This window comes from Lacerta agilis, chromosome 1 (assembly GCF_009819535.1).
Source record: "Lacerta agilis isolate rLacAgi1 chromosome 1, rLacAgi1.pri, whole genome shotgun sequence".
NCBI lineage: Eukaryota > Metazoa > Chordata > Lepidosauria > Squamata > Lacertidae > Lacerta > Lacerta agilis.
The window spans coordinates 114,936,197-114,961,990 of record NC_046312.1 but is presented as its reverse complement, the minus strand read 5'-3'; the positions used below and the strand labels follow the sequence as shown (position 1 = coordinate 114,961,990).

The 25,794-nt window shown below is 45.7% G+C and overlaps 1 protein-coding gene across 2 annotated transcripts in view; it reads right to left on the bottom strand.

The window, feature by feature from the left end:
* Positions 1-539: 539 nt before the first annotated feature.
* The window catches only part of SLC25A12 (solute carrier family 25 member 12), a 58,601-nt gene continuing 33,346 nt past the window's right edge, over positions 540-25,794 (bottom strand). The window contains exons 10-19 of one of the 2 annotated variants that reach the window (XM_033168149.1): positions 24,324-24,408; positions 22,269-22,427; positions 18,517-18,569; positions 17,646-17,726; positions 6,617-6,757; positions 4,172-4,310; positions 2,668-2,826; positions 2,430-2,520; positions 956-1,132; positions 540-896 (exon numbers count right to left, since the gene is read on the bottom strand). In XM_033168149.1, the coding sequence (XP_033024040.1) occupies positions 869-896; positions 956-1,132; positions 2,430-2,520; positions 2,668-2,826; positions 4,172-4,310; positions 6,617-6,757; positions 17,646-17,726; positions 18,517-18,569; positions 22,269-22,427; positions 24,324-24,408 (1,113 nt within the window). In that variant the 3' untranslated portion in view covers positions 540-868. Of the gene's footprint in view, positions 1,133-2,429; positions 2,521-2,667; positions 2,827-4,171; positions 4,311-6,616; positions 6,758-17,645; positions 17,727-18,516; positions 18,570-22,268; positions 22,428-24,323; positions 24,409-25,794 lie in introns of both variants that reach the window. The other variant, XM_033168156.1, reaches the window with a different exon arrangement.

Below are 25,794 nucleotides of genomic sequence, written 5' to 3'. Positions count from 1 at the left end.
GGGGGGGGGGCGGAACTGCTCATATCATAACACATTATGGTGCATATGCATTAGAGTAATGTGTATGGCTTTGGTCGCCTCACCAGATATCGTACAGTTGGGAAAAGGTTCAAAAAAGGGTAACCAACATGTTTGAGGGGATGGAATGATTCCCCTATGCAGAAAGGGTATAGCAGTTGGGACTTTTTGGAGAAAAGGTGGGCAAGAAATGACATTAGTTTAAACTGTGGAACTCACTCCCACATGAGGCAGTGATGGCCACCAAATTAAATAGTTTTAAAAGAGGATTAGGCAAATTCATGCAGGAGAGGACTATCCTAACTCCTAGCCATGATGGCTATGCTCTGCCTCCTCCAAAGCTTGTATCCTGAATACTAGTTGCTGGGGGAGGGAGTTTGCACCATTTCTTACCAGCAAACCTTTTCATCTTTTTGCATTTCTTCACCTCTTGCTGCCTTGCAGACTATAGCAAGGTTGTCCAAAGGGATATCTTAAATCTGAGTGATTTAGCTTAGAATACAAAAAGAATCCTGTCATTCTGGTTTTAATAAATTTTATTGTCACATGATTTTTAATAAAACACTTTCCAAAACATTCTGTACATTTCAAACTATTTAGAACCGCAACACCTGTTTCTACAAATGCAGTTTTGCATTTCAATGCCATGATGATGTCTCTGTACAAAGTTGTACAATATGTACAGTAACATGGAGTGCAAGCTGTGCTAAGCCAAGCCCTAGTTACTTACTCTACGCATAGAACTTAAAGCTTGAATCGGTCTCCCGTGTGCAAATGATTAGCTGTGTTTTGGATAGAAAGGAGTGATTCGATGTCAGTGCTCCATTCAGCTAGAGCATCATGCAGCTGACTAGAGGAGCAGAGCCACGGCTGTAGCTCTCTGTCCATGGCACTACTATTTATCTGGCTCGAGAGGACAGCTCAGGAGGGAGCGGCTGCTTTGGGCTGCGCTGAAACGGCACCTGATTTAAACTTTGGAAGAGAGAGGCCAAATTTGTTCTCTATCCCAGCAAAAGTAGCTGTTGCAAGTCGATATCCACCTATGTGGTCGGGATTGGCAGGAGGAAGGCCGGAGATTCGAGACTTGGGTGTAGGTTCTGAGCCGGAGGGTTTGCTGGTAAGGAGGCAAAGAGAAAATTAGCAGAGTTCAGGTTTCATCGGCATAACACTATTTCTTTAAGGCCGGGGTGGAAAACCTGCGGGGCAATCTTGACCTACCTGGGAGTCCAAAATAGCCTGTAAGGCAATTTCCCCATAACTACACCCACTGTGGAGGGGGTGTTTCAGTTCTGCTCTGGGTACTGCTTTGCTAGCATGTTCCCTGTGGGAACTATTGCAAATCAAATTTGACAGGTGAAACCACCCACACCCCAGTCAGCTGACAGAATCGTAGAGTTGGAAGGGGACACCAAGGGTCATCTAGTCCAACCCCCCTGCAATGCAGGAATCTCAGCCAAAGAATCCATGACAGATGGCTCCATCCACTTGTCAAAGTTAGCCCACTGGCGAATAAAGATTTGGACCACCAGCCCATACGGGTTCCCTGCCCATACTTGAATCATTACACTCATGATCTCAGCCCACCCATGCATCTTTTTGTCAGTCTTTAACAGTGTTGAGCATGGTTGGGCATGAATCTAGACCAGGTACTCAGAGCTGATCCAACAGATCACTCATTAGGGAATGCATATGCAGATCTGAAATAGCTAGGACTTGGTCAGGTGTTGTTCACTGGGCTTTTTCTCTCCCCATGAAACACCTTTTTGCATGGTGACTTACATCAACCAAGGCCTGAATCTTTTTAACAGCCGACACCACAGGGTTCTTCTAAGATTCATCGTATATACCTTGAATGCCACCAGCCAAGGGCAGTAAATTGGTCATAAGCTTTGACTTGGATTCTGACTCTTAGTTTAAAAATGCAGAAATTCTAAGCTTGAAGGGAGAAAAGCTGAGGAACTGCTGGATGGTGCAGACACCTCTCCATCCCTGATCATTGACTGTGCTGGCTGGGGCTGAGTTAGAGTCCAACAATAACAACATAAGGATGGCCACAGATTCCCTATATTTCTTGTAGCGCATCACCTGCCTGTCCTGTGTGACAGTGTCTCAACCTTACACTAGGACCGGTAATGAAAACCGGAGTGTTGAAGAGTAAAGATGATAATCTAGGTTGCTGTGCTCTCCTGTTTATATTTAGAAACGCAATTTACCGGTAATCTAAATGTACCAGGCCATTTTTCACCAACCAAGAAGGAATGCGGGAACCTGTGGTTCTCCAGATCTTGTTGGACTCCAACTTCCATCCTCCCTGCCCATGCTGGCTGAGGCATGTGAGTTGTGAGTTGAACATTGTATCAAGGGCCACAGGTTCCCTGCGCTTGGTTTAGAGGATGGTAAACTGTACTTACAGGCCTCCAAAATCAACATAGAGCCAGCGCTGCAAAAGTTCATAGGTCACTAGAGTGACGCCAAACTGGGGTGAAGATCTGAACACTCGAGCTGTTGAACAGAATAAGCACAATCTTTATTGAGCAGGTATTTAATTTTATTAAACTGAATGGTTGTGAGCCTTGGGACTCTAAGTGTCTTCTTTAAATTAAAACAGAAGTTACAAACGTACCCACACACCCCACCTCTTTTCCTTACCTGCGGCTCCTTTCCAGAAAGCTGCAGGGCCTTCTTCTCGAAGTATCTTTCCAAAGCAGTCAATGACTCCATTGTACGTTGTTTGACCAGCGCGAGCCGCCACTTGCAGTCTCGTCTTGATGACATCAGCAGGGGTCACCAAGGAAGCAGCAGGCACACCTTTTCAGGAGAAATGAGTGTTTAGTATAACACAAACATCAGAGACGGGCAGAAACATTTCTAACACCAAAGAATATGAATATGAATACAAACTCTCTTTAAGTTTTCGAAGAACAGCTGAAGTCGCATTTGTAACAAAGCCAACAGCAGCTTCTCCTTTCCCCTTTGCAGCTTTGCACTTTATGCCGGAGTACATTTAATATAATAATAGTTTATTATTCACATGCCGCCCATCTGACTGGGTTGCCTCAGCCACTCTGGGCATCTTTCAACAAGTTAAAAAAATGAAACACAGTAAAACATCAAACATCAAAAACTTTCTGCTACATGGTTGCCTTCAGATCTTCTCAAAGTCAGATAGTTGTTTATTTCCTTGACATCTGGTGGAAGGGCATTCCACAGGGCAGGCGCCACTACCGAGAAGGCCCTTTGCCTGGTTCCCTGTAACCTCACTTCTTGCATGGAGGGAACTGCCAGAAGGCCCTCAGAGCTGGACCTCAGTGTCCAGGCTCAACGATGGGGGTGGAGCTGTTTAGGGCTTCAAATACCCATGTGGTGAAATGTACTCTGGCATAAAGCGTGAAGCTGGTAAATAACCCATACACAAAATCACATAATCAGCAATGACCGGACACCATGCATTGTGCCTGTCTGAATGGCAACAGGCCTGACCGATCCAGCAGTGGGATGGGGAGCAGAGGCTTTAGGAGAAATCTATGAACCTTCCCACCCATGGGCTTTGCTGACACAGGAAAGAAGGACTGCGCCATAAAATTGCTTTCTGCTTCAAATAAATGCTTATGTGAACTATTTTAATGGCTTTTCCCTCAAACAAGTTGCAGATGAAGTGAATTTTGGCTCTCCAAAAATAATAATATTGAATTCCAACCTCCTAAAACACACTCTTGTTCTATATATGATGTCAGCTCCTTCCCAAATGTAGGAAAACCAGACTAGATTTTTTTTAAAAAAAACTCGCCTCTGTATGTTTCCTTGAGATTTTAAACACCAAGCCTCCCACATTGAGAGCTTTGAAACAATTGCAACTCCCCTATTGAGGCCAACAGTACAAATTTGACTACAAGTTGCTGAGCGGCATTAAGCTGTTTATCCACATTATGCAAATGTAATTAGCTCTCATCAAAATCACACTACCTCCCACCAAGGATAAAAGTGATCAAATTTAGATTAAGCTACATACAATAGTGTATTAGCTTCCTATCCATGGCTCTGATGAATATTAACTATTGCTAGGAAAGGGGACAGGTTTGGCAAGTGGGGGGGGGGGGGAAGGAGGTATGTAAGAGAAGGAGAGCTGCCTGCAAATTGCGCCGTAAAATGTTACCTGCGATAGCGCCAGCTGCAAGCAGATTAAATCCTCCCACGCGGCCATTTTCATCTGCAAGCATCAGTTTACAATGAGCGTACACAGGAAAGTAGATTGCAGAAAAGGGAATGTCTCGGAGGAAACATGCTTTGGCACCCTGTCACGTGAATAAGGGGGGGGGGGGGAGTGCAAACAAGTTATAGACACACAGGATAAATTCAAACTGCCTCTACACACAAGGCTCGGGGACTATCCAGGCACAAAGAGGGGATCTAGATGACTCCCCAGCCTCAGCCCTGAGATGTGGGCAACACCAGTTTGAAGCCGCCTTGTGGTTCTGTCTATAGCGTAGGTACATTATGCTATGCCCTGGGATCTGGCCTTTTCGGTGGTGGCACCCTGGCTGGGGAATTCCTTTCCTCCTGAGATTCAATTGGCACTCAATTGCCTATGTCCCAATGCCAATTTAAAAATGTGTTTCTTTTGCTAGGCTTTTACTGGCGATTGCGCTTTCGCTGCAGTATAGCTGGGGATGTATTTGATGCCAAATCACAGACGCTTCGCCAAGGATGTCCCCTTTTAACAAAACGTTTGCAACATTTTAAGTACTGGCTGCATTTTTGCCTATCTCAATATATTTATTTTCTTGGGTGACCCAACCTGGGTTCGTGAAAGTGAGGGCAGGGGATATGCAATGGATAAACGACATGCTTGCATTCTCTCCCACTCCACCTGCCATGTCTGAACAGGAGCGTCCTGACTGAGAAAATGCTGTTGCGGCTCCGTGAACAAATATTACAACTGAGGGTGCAGGGCTCTTTACAATGGGGGCAAGTGAAGAAAGCTGAACGTGGATGAGAAACATCAGAGTCAAGACTCGATGCTCAGTCCTTGGCTGCAAGATCTATTGGAGATGCTCAAATGCTTTTAAGTACCAATCACCCACAGCCGTCTGTTACGACTGTAAAAGGAGAACCACCACTTTGGTCCAAAGCCAGAATGCTTTGTTGTGTGGCTGGGTGTGCAGTGGAAGAAGGCATCTCTGGGTTTGGTTTATAGCCACTGTTCCTTCTGAATTCTATAGGCAGGAGAGTCTACTTGTGATGATCCAATCGATACCTCCTATCATCAGTATATAGCAACCTCTCTACTGCCACCCCTGGAACAGGCTCAGCACCAATAGCAAAATCGGTAGAGCATGAGACTCTTAATCTCAGGGTCATGGGTTTGAGTCCCGCGTGGGGCAAAAGATTCCTGCACTGCAAGGGGGTTGGACTAGATGACCCTCGTGGTCCCTTCCAACAGTACAATTCTATGACCCAGTGCTCTGTGGTCAAGTCCATTAGCACAGCTTGCAGTGGTGGAATCAAAGCCGTGCACGTTGTCTTTGTGCCCCCAACCCCCTTTAAATCCCAAAATTATAATCTGCCTCCTAAACCCATTTGCTCAATTCAAATTAATCCAGGCTCCATTTTTAGCAACCCACTCACACTCCCTTTTAAGATACAAGTGTGGTTTACAAGGAAAGGAGAAATACCAACCATCATGCTCCACGAATTAAAACACCTTTAGGAAAACGCTATAGTTATGCAGTTCCTGATGTCCTAACTTCCGAATGTAAGCTGCCACTCCAGAACCAAATTCTGTGCACAGGCCACAAAGAAACGCGTTAACACTGTTTCTCGGGAGCCCAGCTGCCTGCATCTGCCGAATTTACGTATTAGTCCCTTGCCGTCGCAAAGGGTGTTGGAAGAAATAGTCTTCCGAGTTTAAGAAAACTAATAGCTTCTGCTCCATTACCTCTGATCTGTAATGATGGAAGTAAGTAGACCTGCAGGGAAAGGATCTGTTTACTGGCATTCTGCTAAAGGTACAGTACGGTATGGGTCTCGCTGGGCTGGTTGCGGGTTTTATTTCCCCACCTCCCTTCACAAAACGAATTCATTATTGACAAATCCCATCACTTAACTTCTTAAAGATCTGAATTCTGCTAAACTACACTACTGTTGCGCCGCCGTCGTGTGATTAAGACAAAGAGAGCAGCCCGCTGAGAATGTAACAATAGAGATAGCGGAGACACGAAATAAATGCTAAGGCTATGTGGGCTGCCATAATAAACACAAAGGGAAAGGAGAGGAAACTTTTTCTCCCTCTACAACACACCCCTCCACCTCTTCCCACTGAAACGATCTGTGCCAGAAGCCAGCGGGTCCCCGGAACCATGACTCCCTACGGCTCGGTATAAAAGCCCGTGGAAGAAAGCGAAGGAGTGTTTTTGTACATCCCACTGCCACTAATATAAATGTGGGTTTCTCTCCATTTTCAACCATGGGGCTGCCCTGCAGGCAGAGATTGTTTTCAAATTTGAAAAGATTCACACACACACACACACACACACACACACACACACTAAAAACCCACAAATCTGAGCGAGTGTAATGCAGAAAGAGAGAAAATATACACCTTGTAAAGACCGAAAATCCCCAAGTCCTTCAGAACGGTGAGGGCTCTAACTTTCGGCCCTGTGGTGATTTCTCCTGCCACCTGCAGCCGAATCTTGACAATCTCCAGGGGATTTGTGAAGATGACCTGAGAACCTCCTGCCTGCAAGAGCAGAACACAACACAGTGTTAAGCGATTCCCCCTCAAAGAAACCCAAAATCCACACGTGATCTTTCCAACACTTAAGAACTCCCATCCACACTGAGTATCGGGAAACAGCTTTAGGCAACTTAAGGTTTGCTTCGCTAGCTAATATTCTAGGGATCGGAGCTGCTACAGTTTTTGCAATTGATATTGAGAAGGCATTCAAAAGTGGGGCATCACAAGGGGGGGGGAACCACAGACATCCACTCTCAGCCTCCTGCTTTTATTCTGATGATCCTCCGCCTAGCTGGTTCTGTATGGCGTGTTTTAGTTCAGAAGACAAATATTCCCCAGCCCCTAAGCCAATCCTGTAACTTGAATAAGTTGAAAAGCAGTGTAAAATCGGTGTCAACCATCACAAAATGTACAGACAGTTGAATACATTGACCTGCCTTTTTTATTTGTACAAATGCATTCTTTTTAGGTCTTTATTGGTTGTTTGTTGTAAATGGCTTGAGTGTTTCTATGGTGTTTGTACATTGTGTCACGTGCAAGCAGCGGCGGAGCGTGCCGATTGGGTGCCTGGGGCGGCGTGCGTGCCCTGCGCCCGGGGGCGGGGCCAGATGCCCATGGGGCGGGGCGAGCCGGGGCAGGACGCTCCGTGGGGCCTCTGAGGAGTCTGCCTGCCTCCTCCCCCTCAGCTGCCCTACAGCTGAGGGGGAGGCGGCGGGAAGACTGTTTGAGGCTACGCAGAGCCTGTGGGGGCCCAAGCCAACGCGTCACTCCCAGGAGGGAGTGCAGGCCCCGTGGTGAGTGCCGCCCGGCATTTCGTCACCCCCCTCAGTGGTGACACCCGGGGCGGCCTGCCCCCACTGCACCCCCCTTCCTCCACCCCTGCGTGCAAGGGGAGCAACGCGCAAATATTAATAACAGCGACAACAACAATATTAATGTCTATTACGCCGTGCTTTCCTTCTTCTTGGTATGGAACAAATAAGCAGGTTTTTAAGCTGGCAGGTGAAAAGCCGGAGAGCAGCTTGCCCAGCTTCGTAGTGGGGTTTGCAGGGCACTGCTGCAATTTTGCACGCAGCCTAACACAGGAAAGTGCATTCTGAAAGAGCAGACAACCTGAGGCACGTGCCTGGCAAGCTGCTGCTGATGTCACAGCGGCAGCTGAAGTGCGTTCACCAGCCCAAACCACCAGCAGCCGTGGCAAAACGACAGATAAAGGAAGGAAGAACATTTCACCAGGAGGTGGGGGGGCCCCTATGGCAACCAGCACTGTGCAAGTACACGGCTGCTGAACAGAGGGGCAGACTACCAATGTCATCAAGGATGACACTCCACTCAGCCACTGGACTCTTGCTCATCAATGGACTACCTCCACTAACGTGGAACAAAAGACTAAGGCGGAATAAAAGACAAGGGTGAAAAGGCCCAGCTATCACTACGCCTTCCGTCAGCTTTGACCGGTGGCCCCACTGTGGCCTTCTCTGGACAGGGAAAACCTAACTTCTGTTGCCTATGTTCTGGCAACCTCTAGTCTGAATCACTGCAATATGTGGGGCTGGCCACCAATTCTGGCACGACCACACTGGCTACCGATTAGTTTCTGGGCTCGGTTCAAAGGGCAGGTTTTGCCCCCGATACTTCGCCGCCAGCCTCTCCCAACAAGAACCAACCGTCCAAACTCTGCAATCGTCACCTGAGGCCCTTCTCTGCTCCGCAAGAGGTCCGTAGGGTGGCGACACAACAGCAGGCTTTGATTTGTATAAATGTGCGTTTTAGGTTTTTATGGGGGGAGTTTGCTGTTTCAGCGTTTATACTGCATTGTAAGTCGCTTTGGGTCATTTCTGCGAGCAAAGTGACTAAGAAATATAAATTAGGCACCATCGCTGCTGGAAGGGAGCATTAATTGCTGTTGTGCCTGTCAGTGTTTAATGATTTTGAGTGATGGCAAAAGGTGAGCTGAATGAAAATTGGCTTTTGCTACTGTAAATAATTGGCAGGGCTCTTAGGATTGAATAGGAGAGCTTTTTACCATTTAAACTTGAAATTCATTGTTTAAGAGTGAATAATGGGCACACCTCCATTACCACATCTGTTACTGAAAAAATTATATTATTATTATTATTATTTTTTAAAGGTGCCGGGGGGGGGGGAGATACAGACAGAAACAGATTGATATTACCCGTTTCCCCAGCCTGGGTGTGACACAAATTTAACAGCTGTCAAGTTGTTTTATATTTCATTAGCAAGAGCGCAAGCCCCATCCCTCGCAGGAGGCTGCTGCATGAGCTGCTCTCTCCCAAGTTGTGCGTTTTAACCTCAGACATTCACCAAGCTGCATTTCAAAATTTCACAGGGCGATTCAACGTGACAGTTTCGCTCCAGAAGCATGTAAACGTACTGGGAAGTGACATGTTTAGACTTTCCCTTAGCCTGCTATAGGTCTAGCCACCCTTCACTTCTGGAAAAAGTGCAGGGGTCATCGTGGGACAGGCGGTTGGACCAATCCGCCTACTCGGAAGGGCTTGTCTGCCTTTACGAAAATTAAACCTAGATGTGATGCTGGCTGCGGCACTTCGTTTTAAAATTATAATAATAGGCTCAGGGAAAAGAGGGGGGGGGGGTTTCACCAGTACAGCACCACGAAAGAAGAAATTTAAAACCCTTTCCTCCACAAGCATGATCTCTCCGCAAAACGGCAGTGTCATATACCGCTGCGATCTCTCCCTTGACATAGGTCATCCTGAGGGCAACCAAGGTAGTCTCAGTGCCTTAAAAGGTAAAGGACCCCTGGATGGTTAAGTCCAGTCAAAGGTGACTATGGGGTGTGGCGCTCGTCTCACTTTCAGGCCAAGCACACACACACCCATCATGATTTGCAATAGATAGCTAGGTCAAAAATTACGAAACCAATATCATAATTTTGGTTTTGGACAATGTATCGCCCAGCCCTAGTGTGTGTATTGTAGTCAGCAGTTTGTTTGAGCTGTGTAACCGATAACACACACTGACAGCATAAGCATTTTGCAAAATATTTTCTCTTCCCCTCCCATTAGAAAAAAAACAAGGCAAAACTGATTTGGAAGGTGTAGATCTGTCCATTGAGCCAGTAAAATTTTTCTTGTAGAAATCTCTCTCTGTCTCTGTCTCTGTCACATACACACACTTTTAAAAAGGAATAGAAATTGAATTTGGCCACACTAGTCATTTGAGATTGGTTCACGGGAGTTTACTGTGGTGCCTGTAGAAACAGGAAATTCTGTTTTGCAAGGCGTTGTTTTGTTTTTATTTTTAATCTTTTAGAAATTAGAGTTCCTGCAGGGCTGGCAAAATAACCCTGTAAAGAAAGTCAAATGGATCAATTCATAAACATTTTTATTTTCGAAGGAGAGGGAGGGAGAAGCCAATCACGGCCCAATTAACCTCCCCAGTTCCTTTCATGGAAAGCAGTTGAATATTTTTTTTGCATGTACACAAAACAGCAGCAAGCTCTTTAAAGGGACAGGATTTCAGAAAAATGCAGCTTTGACTGATGGAACCTGTATCGGTAGCTTCAGGGTGAAGAAGGGTTTTTGGGCTTCGGAACCGTGTTGATGGCCTGACAAGCACAATGTAGCTTATTTCTTTTCATTAAATGCACAATCTTGTCTAAGGCTCTGTGACGAGGCCGCAGTCCTAGGCTGTCATGTGAGGTCAGAGGGGAAATGCACAGAAGATATTGCAAATTCCGACTTCAGCCAATTGTCCCACCGCAGAGACCCTCACAGTGAACTTTCAAAGCACCTCCGGAAATGTGTGCGCTTCTTTCCTGCCTGTGCACATGACTAAGTGTGCAGCCACGAGTCCTGCACGCAACACTATTCTGTGTGTCCCAAAATACACACCCCAAAAGTTGGCAGGACTGCCTGCTCTGACAGCAACCGTCAGCTGCTTGAGGGACTACAAGGACTTGGGCTCATTTTCCTACCTATTTCCAAGAGGTGACTGGTGGTGTCAACACTTAAGTCCCGGGGACTGAAGATGCAAACATCTCCGAGTACTTGGGTGCAAGGATCCGGCCGCAAGAACTGCAGTACACAGAGGGCTGCATTGACCAATGTCATGTTACCAGGCCAAGTTCAAAGTTGGTATAGGATTATCTGCTTTGCTGCTATAGACCAGTTTACTTCAGGGATTGCCTTAAATGTGTCTACTTGATCACTTTGGTCTGTGGAACTTGCACTTTTACAAGTGCCACACAATGCCCGATGAGTAATTCCTTCAGTGTGGCAGCATCTGTGCTCTGGAACTCCCTGCCACTTGACATTAGACAGGTTGCCTTCACTGTTTATTTATTTTTACATGCCTGATGAAAAGGTTTCAATTTCAGCAAGCTTATCCAGACACACAAGTTAGTTACGCTTATTTTAAAAGCTTCACTAATTTTTCCTTTGTTTTTAAAGATGGTTTTATGCATCTTTGATACTGGTGAATTGGTAAAATAAAAATGTGGCTCCCTTCTATGATTGAAGATTTATACAAACTCGCAACATATGAACATCTTGCATATAAACACAGACTTGCCATGGACAAATTCAAGGATATTTGGAATCCATTCTTACAAATACTGTAATAGGTTAAGATCTGGTGAAGTACAATAACAACATTGTAAAGTATAGAGTTTTGGGTCCCCATCCCCTTTATTTTCCTTTCTACAAGGGTTCTGTTTCTCTTTTATTTACATCTCACCATGTTTAGTGCACATTTAATTATGTACTTTCTGAACTGTAAAAAAAGATGTTTAAATTTATTTATTTTTTTAAAAAAGATGGCTTTATGCATACTTGTTTTTAACTGGCTTGCATGTTTTAGTCATGTTACATACGGACACTTGGGGGAATTTATTTTTCAGCGAGATGTTGATGGATTTTCTGAAGAAACAAATAAAGCCACTGCATTAGCGGAAACACTTCTTCCTGTGTAAATGGATTTTTTTCGTTCCACCCCCCCTGCACTGCCCCCTAGTCTGCTGTGGGGGTTCTCCCTACACTCAGGAGCAGATTTAGGTAAGTGGGGGGGGGGACGACGGAGAGGGAAGGGAAGGGAAGTTCCATTGCATGAGAGTAAGCCATTCTCATTGTGCAATGACTTGACGGGATTAAATCCGGAAGCCCAAAACTTTCCATCCTGGATCAGTGGCTGAATTGTGGAATAATTTGTTCCAGAGTTCCATTCCTTATATTAATTGATGATCAGAGAAGGTATTTTGTTATGGTGGAACTGGAACCCCTCTGGACAAGGTAAAGGACCCCTGGATGGTTAAGTCCAGTCAAGGCGACTATGTGGTTGCGGCACTCATCTCGTTTTCAGGCCAAGGGAGCCGGCGTTTGTCCACAGACAGCTTTCCAGGTCATGTGGCCAGCAGGACTAAACCGCTTCTGGCGCAACGGGACATCATGACGGAAGTCAGAGCACATGGAAACACCGTTTACCTTCCCGCCACAGCGGTACCTATCTATCTACTTGCACTGGCATGCTTTCGAACTGCTAGGCTGGCAGGAGCTGGGACAGAGCAACGGGAGCTCACCCCGTCACGGGGATTCGAACCGCCAGCCTTCCGATCGGCAAGCCCAAGAGGCTCAGTGGTTTAGACACCGCACCACCCGGATCCATGTCCCTCTGGACAAACATGTCTTGACTCAGGCTCTGTGCAGCATGTAGCGTAATACTGGCACCCAACAGATATGCCCTACTGTAGTAATGGCTATGGTAGCAGCATGGGTGTTATCACTGCTTTAGAAACTGAAATTTATTAAGGAGGGGAGACCAAGGAAACTTTGTTCCAAATCCTCAGCGGGGAGGGGGGGGGCAGAACACCCTGAAAAAAAGAATTTATGCAGACATTCTGAGAGCTCATTGGCATGGCTGTTCTATAAACAACGGCCCCATTCAAATACAATGTCCAAATAATAATCCCGATGCAAGCCCAGTTATTCGCGCACACAGAAAATGGTTCCTAAATTATGACAGACACCTTTTGGAGCAGCAACATGACAAATTCAATCCTGAATGGAGGTTATTCATACAGATCAGGAGTACGAACAATTCAAGCTCCCTTGCTTAACCTTAACGTCATGTAAAATAAAGTCTCCACGAGGAACAAATACAAAAAAACTCAAGCTGACAGCAAAGGTTATGAGAGAAGAGATGCCGTCTGAGATCCCACAGCAAACACCTTTTGACATGCCAGAGGCGGAAGGAAATGCACAAGTGACCCTGGAAGAGGAGACCTCTTGCCCTTTCCAATTTCACCCGTGAGGCACAAGCCACAAAGGGGGAAGAGGGGGGAAGGCGCCTCAGCCCAGCCCCCAACACCCGCTTCCTCTTGCTGAAAACAGGCAGCGTCCCGGACCAAAACTTTTCCCCCACACTGAAAACATTGTCCTTTTGACGTAGATTGCTCCTAGGAGACAATTTCTAGGTACTCAGACTCCCTTCTCCCAGCTAAGCTCCAGCAATTTGTGCTAACTCTCTCAGGCAAGTGTGCTCTCTGCTTTTAGGGATCTTGGGGGATTTTTCTTCCAGCACATCACTCCATCCTTTCAACGGGGCTTTTTACGAAAAAAAGGATGCACAGCCAACTGTGTGCCTTGTGTCCCTGCAGCCTGACAAGTATAGAAGGTTGGCGGGCAAGTTAAATCTGGCTAATATATGGAACGATGCTGCGAAAGAAATCAAGTCCCTGCCTCCCTTTCCCCCGTTTCTTAAAAACAAAAGCACACAGGGGAGATAGCTAGGTGATTCCACTTCTGTACAGCCAACGTCGGTCAGCTACATCGTCCTGCCCCTTCTGGAAATACGGCCACTTCGAAGACGCCGTCCACAGAAACCAAGAGCCCTGTTCCGATAAAAGGAAGATCTCCCTTTCTATCCCTACAGCAGCTCTATTGCAATTCCCCCCCAGTTCCAATGGGGGTGCCCATTCCTGGTAGGATCAAACCTGGCCACGGTCCTACATGCATCACTTACCGTTCGGCTGCACTAGAATCACACACAACGTGAGGCTGCCTTTGAAAAGCACTTAGGAGCTTCGATACATGAGGAATGGAGGTGCTAAAATCTCGACTGGGTCATGGTGCTGGGATCATGCGGCCACTTTTATTGGACTGGCTGTTTCAGAGTGCAATTTAGGGTGCTGGTTATTACCTATAAGAAGCCCTAAATTGCCCTGGGACCTAGAAGAGAAGACTTCCTTTTAAATAGATTTTTTATTTTTTAAAAAAACAGCTTTACTGGGGAAGCGCTCAAACATTTGCCTTTCTGCAACGGGCTGGCTCAGAGAAATTTGTTCAGGTGGTGTTGTTATTTTAGTACTTGGGGCAGAGGGTGTGTAACTCAGAGCCAGAAAATCCTGAGGATTCCTTGTCTGCTACCCAAGGGGAGCACCATAGCTTAGTTCCTGGGTTCAATCCCCAACATCTCCACATACAGCTGGGAAATACATCTTCCTGAGATGCTCTGCCAGTCAGAGTAGGCAATGATGAGCTCAGCTTTTGATGTTCAAACGTTCTCGGTGTGAACGTCACACTAGGCTCCAATTTAAAATGCCTTGAGCGAAAAAGGGACAGAGGTAGTGCTTAATGAAGACTTGCCCATGCAAGAAAGATGTTTTGGTACAAAACGATATTAAGTTAGTAACCCTAATAATCAAAGTTCATTACCGAAACAGAAATCGCTAAGATCCCTTACTGAACACATGTCGCAGCAGGGGGGAAATAGCCTAATGAATGCATACCTGAAAACATCCTCAAGCAATTTTTTTTTTTAAGGAACTCAAGTCTAATTTAAAATGTGCATACATTTTCTTAAAAATTATACCGCCGTTATGCTGTGTGGGCTTCCTCATGAAACCACGGCAGCCCCCAGCAGTTTATAGCTGACTTGTGGGGGGCTGGCGGTGGGAAGGGGGGGGAGAGAAGTCAGCAGATGTGTCAGGCCTTTGAACTACATTTATTTGCGGGGTTGAAGGGTCTCTTACATATAACTGTAGCTGCTTCTAATGGGCCTTCAAAAGCAAGATTAGGTTCTCTCTGGGGTACGGCTATAACTCGCTCGGTTGTTGCCTTTCCCAAACGTGGGTTTGTACGCTGACAAGCGAAGGCTGGGGTATCTACAGGGCTGCCATTTCTAATCAGGGAGAAGTAAGAACAGCATCACTCCAGGGCTGCCTCTTTGAATTCAGAGTTTGCAGAGGTCAACAGCCTCATTGCCCATGGTTTTGGTGACAAGCTGAAGAGATTTCCATCCAGCCTGCTCAACTGGAAGTTATTAAGAGTTCCCAGATCCAAACCCGGGGAGGGCTTCTGCCTCTTTGTCCACAGCTGCACCACACATCTAAAGCATTATTACAGCACTTTGGCAGAATCCTGGGCGCTGCAGTTTGTTAAGGGTGCTGAAAGTTGTTAGGAGAGGCCTATTCCCCTCATGGAGGTCCAGTTCCCAGAGTTCCCTGGGAAGAAGGACTGATGTTTAAACCACTCAGCTCTGTGACGAATACGGTCGTACCTTGGAATCGGTTCCGGAAGTCCGTTTGACTTCCAAAACGTTTGGAAACCAAAGTGCTGCTTTTGATTGGCAGCAGGAAGCTCCTGCAGCCAATCGGAAGCCCCGTTGGACGTCGGCTTCCAAAATTAGTTCACAAACCGGAACAGTCACTTCCGGGTTTGCGGCGTTCAGGAGCCAAAACTAAGCTGTTCGAAAACCAAGGTACGACTGTAACTCTCAGCACCCTTCTCAAACTATGGTGCCCAGGACCCAGTAGTAATGTACGGAAGTGAGAGCTGGACCATCAAGAAGGCTGATCGCCGTAGAATTGATGCTTTTGAATTATGGTGCTGGAGGAGACTCTTGAGAGTCCCATGGACTGCAAGAAGATCAAACCTATCCATTCTCAAAGAAATCAGCCCTGAGTGCTCACTAGAAGGACAGATCCTGAAGTTGAGGCTCCAGTACTTTGGCCACCTCATGAGAAGAGAAGACTCCCTGGAAAAGACCCTGATGTTGGGAAAGATGGAGGGCACAAGCAGAAGGGGACGACAGAGGATGAGATGGTTGGACAGTGTTCTCGAAGCTACTAACATGAGTTTGGCCAAACTGCGGGAGGCAGTGAAGGATAGGCGTGCCTGGCGTGCTCTGGTCCATGGGGTCACGAAGAGTCGGACACGACTGAACAACTGAACAACAACAAGGGTTGCTTAAAGTGGCGTAATAGTGCTCTACATATATGGTTCAGGTGTGGCCTTTTAGATGTGCTTGGAATGGATAATAACATTAGGCACAACCGAGTCTATTGGTTCACCAAAGTGAGGACAGAAGCTACATAGGAAGACAGATGCTTTTCTACTCAACTCTTTAAAAATGTACTAAAAGCACAAGATGCCACTTTATGTTGCGAACCACCCTGACTTTTACGGACGAAGGGCCATATACAAATAAATAGTAAACAATAAAAATGCAATACCTTTGCAGGATCTGGGCTTGAAAATTCAACAGGGACCTTCCCCCAAACGCTTTAAGAACAGCAAACCAAGGCTGAGCGTATATTTGAAAAATTAACCCATGGTGAAATTGGGCTAGGTGTGCTCACCAAAAGCAGCTAGCATTCATTCAAACAGCTGTCGGTTCTATGAGAAACTTATTAGCTGCCTCCAGCCTTTGCACCAGTTACTCTCTGTGGAACGCCCTCCCACCAGGGGTCAGAGAGATAAACAACTACCTGTCATTTAGAAAATACCTGAAGGCAGCCCTGTTTAGGGAAGTTTTTAATTTGTGACTTTGTAGTGTATTTTGGTATTTGTTGGAGGCCGCCCAGAGTGGCTGGGGAGACCCAGCCAGATGGGCGGGGTATAAATAAATTATTATTATTATTATTATTATTATTATTATTATTATTATTATTATTATTATTATGAAGGGAACAGTAGAACTGAGGTGGGCAGAAAGAGCAGCTGCCCTCCAGTAAGGAATGTGTCATGAGTGGAAATCCTTGCATTTCAGTAAGATTCAAGCTGCACTGGAATCAATGCGTCTTGGAAAATGTCAGTGATGTACTGTTCTGAGAAGGGTGGCAGCTGAGTCGGTGGTGGGGCATTCGCTTTGCACCCAAAAGGTCTCAGGTTCAATCCCTGGCTTCTGCAGGTAGGGTTGGGAGAGACCCGTGCCTGAAGCCTTGCATTCGGTGTAGAGAACAATGAACTTGATGGACTGACTCGGCACAAGGCAGCTTCCTATATGCAATGTACAATGGAACACTTAAAACTCCCACCGATTTCACTGGGGCAGAATTAGGCACCTGCTTAACTGTCCCCCATGGAAATCGACGGAGCTCAGAAGTGTTTCACTTTTGGCCTTGCATTTACATTGTTACTTTCATCAATGTCCTCTTGATTTATTTTTTTTAAGAAAAGCTGGAGCCAGATAAATCCTGTTGCAAGCAAAAAACGGATTTGTTCTGCAGGAGATAAATCCAGCTCCTCTCCACCTTTCAGACAAAAGGAACGCTTCTGCCGAAAAACCGAGAGAGCTCTCTCTCTCTATATATATATATACAGCCATGGCTTTCTTTTTCTCCAGCCGGTGTTGACAATCAGAGCTGTTCTGTGGGGGGAAAACAACCTGACATTTCTAACAACAGGTCTGTGCTGATGGTAGTAATGTAAAGAGATGCCCTGCTTTGCTGTAACCCTGCTCCACGTAGCAGCCGGCAGTGGAAAAGGTGTCAATGGAAAGGGACAAGCGGCACCAAAATTGCGGCAGCTCTTCCCATGACACAGCGATAAAATTGTTATGTGCCGGCAGTCATTTTAATATGGGCACAAAGTGGGAAAGGTGTGCTCCTTCGCACGGCAGGGATACTCACGCAGCCTCCCGCAAGGATCTCTGCATGCAGTGGAATGGAACCGTCTCTCTGCGTGAATTTGTCTCTGACGAAGTCATTGACCTAACAGAAAGACATAATTAATACCACCAGGCCCCTTCTCCACCTCCCTCGTCTACAGTTTTATTCAGGAGATCTAAAAACAATATTTGGATATTTGGATTTGATATTTGGAATCCATTCTTACCAATTCTGTAATAGGTTAAGATCTGGTGAAGAACAATAACAACCTTGTAAAGACAAAATAAAATAAAGAATTCTTTCCAGTAGCACCTTAGAGACCAACTAAGTTAGAACAAACTTAGTTGGTCTCTAAGGTGCTACTGGAAAGAATTTTTTATTTTATTTCGTTTTGACTATGGCAGACCAACACGGCTACCTACCTGTAACTGGAACCTTGTAAAGTAAATGGTTTTTTTGGTCCCCCCCCCACTTTATTTTCCCTTCTACACAGGTTCTGTTTCTCTTTTTCTTTTTCTCTCTTTGATTTACGTCTCGCCATGTTTAGTGCACATATAATTATGTACTTTTTGAACTTTCAATAAAGATTTTTTTTTTTTAAGGAGATCTAAAAACAAGAGGCCAGAGTGTGGCAGTTCCTGGAGCAGAGAGATTACTTGAAATACATTTTTGGTGTTCTACAAAAGTAAATATTTCCTCCCCCCAAAAAGAAGAAAGTAGTGCAAAAGTGTCGAGTTATCCTCACTTTAAAATATCTTTATGTTCATGTTTTTAATACTGCATTTGGATTTGGATTTGTATGTATGTTGGGAACGGCTTTTGAGGAGCGTCTCCTCCAAAAACTGGATCGAAAACCCTTTAAAGAAAATTATTTTAAAATGAATATACTCACTGTAAGCTTAATGGCCTTTTCTGGAGCAACACCAATGAGCTGTGGAAGCAACCCTAGACAAATGGAGCAAATGTACCACAATTAGACACGCTCAAGTTTGCTGGCACGACGTCTAGGGTGCTTTGCCCTAACACGCCCATTTCCCCGCAGAGGTTTTCCTTTGACATCAATGATGTTTCTACAAATGGAGCTGGCCATTCCGCTATGTGCCCATTGCGCCGTTTTGCAACTGAGCATTTCAAGGCTTCTACCGCAGACAGTGAAGACGAGCTTGCTTGGCGCAAAGGGCTTGCTGGCGCCGCATTTTCCTAAGTCTATTGCCCGATATCAGCTGCCTGCTATGAACTGAAATCAGCTTTATTGCTGCTGAGTTATTCCCAAACGCCTCTTGCGGGATGCTCAAAGCACACAGTGTGCCTTTTCTTTTAACCGCAAGATGCTGCTCCTTGTCGATTTGATCAATCGGCAATCAGTCACTAGGTGGTTTCATTCATTCCCAATCAAGTCATGCCGCTTTTTACTTCTTATTTAAACTGCTGCTTGGAAACAAAATTGAAATGCCGGGACGTCTAGCGAACTCTGTAGACACTCCAGTCAAGCGTCATTATATACACAGTCAGGCAATACCATTTCCTATAGTTAACCTAATTCATAAGAGAAAGACAATGGCTTGGATCCAGAGAAGTGCAAGTGAGAGGAAACTTGAAGAAAGTTCTATTCACACCCACCCCTTTCCCCATTCTTCACTCTGCATTCCCTGAATGGTGTGGGACGGAAATAATGGGAAATCACCCAAAATTGGACTGAGCTCCAGGCACGTAAGATGCTTCCACTTCATTTTGGGTAGCTTCCTCTATTCTAATGCCTCACCCTTTCCTCCAGTCCCATACCATTCTGGCGCTCTGGGGAATTTTTATGGGAGGTGAAGGGGCTAGGAAGAAGAAGAGTTTGGATTTGATATCCCGCTTTATCACTACCCGAAGGAGTCTCAAAGCGGCTAACCTTCTCCTTTCCCTTCCTCCCCCACAACAAACACTCTGTGAGGTGAGTGGGGCAGAGAGACTTCAAGGAAGTGTGACTAGCCCAAGGTCACCCAGCAGCTGCATGTGGAGGAGCGGGGAAGCAAACCCGGTTCACCAGATTACGAGTCCACCTCTCTTAACCACTACACCACACTGGCTCCCCTCCCATGAGTTTTCTCCTGTGTGCAGTTCTCAGTATCCAGGCCGACGCTACCTACATCTACACACAATGCTCTCTTTTCACTACCTAAAAGAAAATAACTTCTAAGACCAATGCAGCTGTCTACTTTGTTACTTACATCATTAAAATGGAGAGACAGAAGTTTTAAGCACTAGGAGGAAAAGTTTGCGTTAAGTTACAAAAGAAGATGAAGTCGCTGGATTTCCGCTCCCCCCCCCCCCAGTTAAGTGCAATGTGAGGCTATCAGCACCAAAGCACATACATACTTGCACCTGTTTAAAGATAGATTGTTTGTCAAGTGAAGTTTCTTTGGGTATAACATAGTCGCAGGCTGAGAACCAGGAATTTTGGGGTGGCCAGGCCATAGGGTACACTGGAAGTCAATGTGAAACAGCAAAAACGGGAATTAAGTGTTGTCTTGTGTATTTTATTTAATGGATTTGTTTTAATAAAATAAAATGGGGAGGGGACATTTTAAGTGTCATGTGTTTGAATGTTTGTTTTGGGCTTTTTTTGTTTTTGTTCCTGTGACACCGGACTCTCTGCCCAGAACGGTGAGTGATGGGAACAGGTTTGACGACCTATGAGCTCCTTTCCTGCCCTGCAGTAACTCGCGGATACTTTTCCAGCAGCCAGACCTGTTTAAGAAAACAGATCAGCAGAGGGCAGCCTTCGCTCGCTTGGCTTTTTAGACGAAGCATCTGGCCACTTTTAATCCAGTCCCTTTCCAACCTTGACAGCAGGCGCATGTGTTACCTGTCTCCCTACCGTCGCCCTGGCCCAACTTTCGCAAAAGCTGGCAGAACTGTAATAAAGTGCTGATTCACCCCACTGCCGTTTCAAGGGAAATGAAGCTAATCTGCCGAGCGGCCTGCGAGCTGACTGCCGGAAGAGCAGGCCGATTCTGTGCAATGAGGCCGTTTCCCCGCTAGCAGGAAGAACCACGGGTTGTTCACACCCTTGTGTCAGCAGCGGCAACAGCATGCCATTATCTGCAGTAGCTCTCACTGCTTAAAAGCCATGTGGGATTTACCTTCCACACGCAACTCTCTTCTCCTAAGAAGCCCAAATCAAATGTGTGTGTAGTACCTACACACGCACGGGCGCAGATCAGCAGCTAATGTATGCCGTGGCTTAGTTTCTTTCAACGTAGTCCTTTTTGTCTGAGGCTTAACAGACTTATTATGCTGTGGGAAAGGTAGTTATTAAACACACAAAGGGCGGTTGACAACAAGAAAAAGAAATGCTGATCTCCCAGCCTGAGTCTCTGATCCCCTATTAAAAGGATATTTAGCACAGTAGTGCCTACCGCTAAAGGAACTAATAGACAGTAACACCTGGAGGCACACTTCCCACCGCCATTAATACACAGCTAAATACAGCGCAAGTGTGTGCGCACAAACACACATGCGCAGGATCAACGGCTACGAGTCATGATGCCTACATACAATCTTCAGGATCAGAGGCGGCAGCGTGCCTCTGAATACCAGTTGCTGGGGAAGATCAGTGGGAGAGGGCAAACGCTCTCTTGTCTTGCCGGCGGACTTCCCATCAGCAACTGGTTGGTGCAACTGCAGAAAACAAGGGTAGGGGACTGGATCGGGGTTTCCCTCCCTTTTACCTTCCCAAAGGTGGGTCTCCCAGCTGTTTTTGGACTACAACTCCCATCATCCCTAGCTAGCAGGGCCAGTGATGATGGGAACTGTAGTCCAAAAACAGCTTGGAGACCCAAGTTTGGGAAACCCAGGACGAGGTGGGCCTGTGGTCTGATGCAGCACAGGGCTCTTCTTACGCATTCTCGTCCTCTTGACTTGCACAAGCAGACACAGACACAGAGACAGACACACACACTGTACTTCATGCAGTCTTAGAGCAGGTTCACCCTTTACATGCACAAAAATTGCATGGCAAAATACACATGTGGCGCTATCATCTGTGCAGAGGAAAAGGAATCAGGCCCGGCTTCTGTCCTGGCTGCAAAGGCACAGAGTCACTTTTTTTGAATGTCAAACCCGGGTAATTTTTCTGCCTGAGCTTTAAAGTATGAACAAAGTAATAAATTCTGCAATGAACCATCGTGGAAGCTTAGACTGTAGGTAAGACTTGGTTCTGGAGTTTGGTTCCAAGATGTCGAAGTCCAAGGAAATAAGATTTGTCGGGCAACCTTGCGCCAGTCATTGCCTCTCATGTTAACTGACCTCACAGGGTTATTGTGAGGAGAGAATGGAGAGGAGGGGAACAACACACACCATGTTGAGCTTCTTGCAGGAGAAGGTGGCATGTAAATGTATGTAATAAATAAAATAAATAACTTAAGATGTGTGTGCACATGAAAGCACAGAAAAGCACCTAACAGATATTAATCCATACAGCACCTTCAAGGTACACAGTTTGAGAGTTTTGCAGTTTTATAAGCCAATAAGTACCCAACACACACAAACACAGCTCCCTATCCCTCAAGAGTTTCCTTGCGTTGTTTAGGCGCCTGCACAAAAGCCATTAAAAAGTCAACCGCGGGTGTACGGGACTGATGCGTTTCATCTGCTCACCTCTGTAAAGGCCAAAAGCGCCTTCGTAACGCAGAACTTTCTTGAAACAATCAAAGCTGTTCTTGTACATCAGCTCTCCCACCACGGAGCCAGTTGTGCGCTGGTTCTGCATGCGCGTCTTCACCAGGTCAATAGGGTAGACCGCGGTAGCTCCTACGGCTGCAAACCAAAAGACAACAAAAGTTTTATATTCCAGTTTCTCACTGTGCCCACACAAAACATGCTAGTGTGGATTAAGTGCCGCCTCCTTCTGCTCTTGTTTTTAGGTTTGTTGCAATTGCTTTTATCTGGAGTGTGGATTTTAGCTGTGTTTGCTCTCTAATTATATTTGTAAACTGCTCGGAGAGGTGGGGGGGTTCGTTTGGGTTTTTTTTTTTGAGCAAGCGGTTTATAAATCTTCTAAATAAATTAATAAACAAAATGCTAATGATGAGACATATGAACGGTGTTACAGGAGCCCAGAGACATAAAGGAGTTTGATGGGGAACAGAGTGAAATGTAGCACTTAGGACAGGAAAAATATGAAGGACCATAGAAGCCAACTCCTAGGGGCAAAGGGGTCTTTGCCTCCCCCCAATAAAATATTTGAGGGGGGCACCCGCCCCAAATTGATGGGCATTGCCATTCAAATGGTGTACGTGCACCGCGTCATGTGATCGATTATGCGGGACACGGCTTACCTGCCTCCCTCCATATTTTATTCGATTTGGCACCCCTGTGAAGGACACTCTGCTTATGCCCATGGAACTCTTACCCACAATCCTGGGTGGGAGGGTGGGGTAATTAGGATTGCCTGGTAATAAGAGACATGCAATCTGCATATGTTCTCCATTCATACTTCACATTTTCCAGGGCTGAATTCTGAGGCGGGAAAACCGGCTTAACCACTCAAGCCTTTGCCTAAAAATGAAGCTCAGATCGCAAAGCATTCCTTCCAACCTCACTGCTAAACAGCACACTGGGGATGGGGAAACAATTCTTTGGAAATGTTTGCCTTTTGCAGGAAAGTTCTTTGGGCAGAGGGAAGCACTGCTTTTCCTTGCTGAAGAGAAACCAATACTGAAAAATGTGGCCTAGCTGTCAGAGTGTCTCAAACGATTAGGAGACGGATGGATTCAGGCCTTCCAAACGACAACAAAAAAACATCTCGTTACAGAGGCTCATTAAGCTGGAGATACGCTTCATCGCAGCATCCTGAATTCCCCTTTCACCCTAGCCCCAAACAGCTGCTGTTCTCTGCAGCGGAAGGAGTACAATTCAGCTTAAAACAGCAACTGCTCAGGTGGGTATGAAAATCTACAATAAGCAGAATATGACTATCAGCTGGAGCATGTGGAAAAGGTGTGTTTCATGGCCTCTTGCTATGCCCCATTTCATAATATTATTTTGTAATATTATCATAAATCAGTAGTTCAAAGATGACTAATGTCTATATACACCATATTTTTCCGTTAATAAGTGGCTCCCATGTATAAGACGCCCCGTATTTTGGGGGACTCTAAATCAAGAAAACACCCCTCAGCACTACCTGTGTATAAGCCGAGCCCCAATTTTAAACCTAATTTTTGGGTTAAAAAAACCCTAGTCTTATACACGGAAAAATACGGTAAGTCTCAACCAAATTATATACCAAAAGTGAAACAAGGGGCCAGGACAAATGCGATGTCTTCAGCCTCCTTACTAAAGACATTGTATTTGTCCCCGGCCCTCGTTTCCCTTTCTGAGTTTGGTATCAATCCCATCAAATATAATTAAGAGGGGAGTCCGAGGCTGTATCTAAGAAGTCTGTCGTTCTGCAAGTTTTGCTCCAAAGACTGTCTGGAGCCCGCAGTGCCAAGGTCATGTTCTGTCAGGACTTCTGATCATAGGCTTGGGGTTTTTTCTGGGGTTTTTTTTTTATAAGTAACAATAAAGAGCTCTCTTCAGAGCTCCACCATCCTACCCTGGGGGTGGGAGGGACAATGAACTCCAACTTAGCTGATCTGCAACCAGCCCGGCTAGATAATATTACAGCAATCCCAGCTTGAAAACAGCACACAGAGACATGTCACTCACCTCCAGCAATTGAGCCCAGAGAGAACCTGTAAGCCGACTCAGCTACCTGGAGCCAGACAGGTCTGCCCAGATCACCGTAAGATTGCTGTGAGTGAAGAACGGGGGTCGGTGGAGCGGGGAGGGAGGGACAGAGAATAAGACATGAAATTGGGCAAAAACAACAACCCAAACCCTGTTATGAGAACTGAAAGCAGCCATGCACTGAGCTTCTGAAGAGTTAAGTAAGAATAACAATTATCAGGCAGCTCCCTTAAACACATTAACCAGGGGTTTACTTCTAAGGATTGCACTTCCATCTCTCTCACATCCCAGAGACAGCATACTGTAACTGAAAAACTAATTTGTGAAGATGCACATGGACAACAATGACTTTCTCTCGTTTCCACATTTACAAGATATACTGCTAGGTAATGCTCAGCACTCCCAATGCCCTTTTACAACGCGATTTAAAGTCTGTGGTCATGGAACGTGGGAACCAAGGCACTATTGGGTTTTGCGGTTAAACCAAATATGGATAAATTAAAAACTGCAGGCCTGCTGAAGCATTTCCAGCTGAAGTTCTTCCTCTATTCCATGGACTGTTTTTCATTTATGCTTCACTGGCTACTAAACCATGCTTGAGTTGTAGCAAAACTCAAGTTTGCTCCCCTTCGCCTCTGAAACAGTCTTTAGACCAGAAGCTTCTGTTTTAGAATAACCACTGTTTAGCATTTTGCCCGAACACTAAACTGTGGTTAATCTATGGTTGGTGGAAAGATTAACCACCGTTCAGGTTCAGACGTGACAACAAGCCGAAATTAAATGAAAAGGGAATTGAATGCCTCTAAGTTCTTCCTCCCTACCACGCCAAAGGAGGATTAGGAAGGAGTCCATGGCTCACTGCCAATCATCCTCATACTGCCAAACCATAGTTTACCATTACGTGTGAACTCAGCCTGTGTTTCTTCATTTCTATGAAATCCTAGCAAAACTGTGCACTGTGGTGAGCCCTAAGCATATGTCACCCTGAGCCTGTCTTCTCCTCCCTTCTAATGGAAATATAACTTTTAAGCCTATTTATGAAGGCGCTTACTATAGCCCGCCACGTGCCTGTATTCACATAGGGTATGCAAATTAGTATAATTAATGCTATGGCTTTCAGAGCATGAATATTTATAAATAGAAAATTACTGTCACTGGCATCACTCCGTGAAGCCACTGTACACAGATATTCAGCAGCTAGACAAAAGAAAATCTTTCCGTGAGAATATCAGCCACAAGTATGACTGAAAGACTGGCAGCGTCCCCTTCTTTTATCTTTGCCAACTAGGCGGAAAGGGTATGTTAATAAAAATATGTTTAAAAAAGTTACGACTCCCGTTATCTAAGATTGCTCTCCGCAGCCAAATTCCCCTTGCACAGATCGCCCTCTTCATTAGTCTAATGACCTGTTCTCATGCACCGCTGTGCTGACACGGCAGCGCAGGGCACA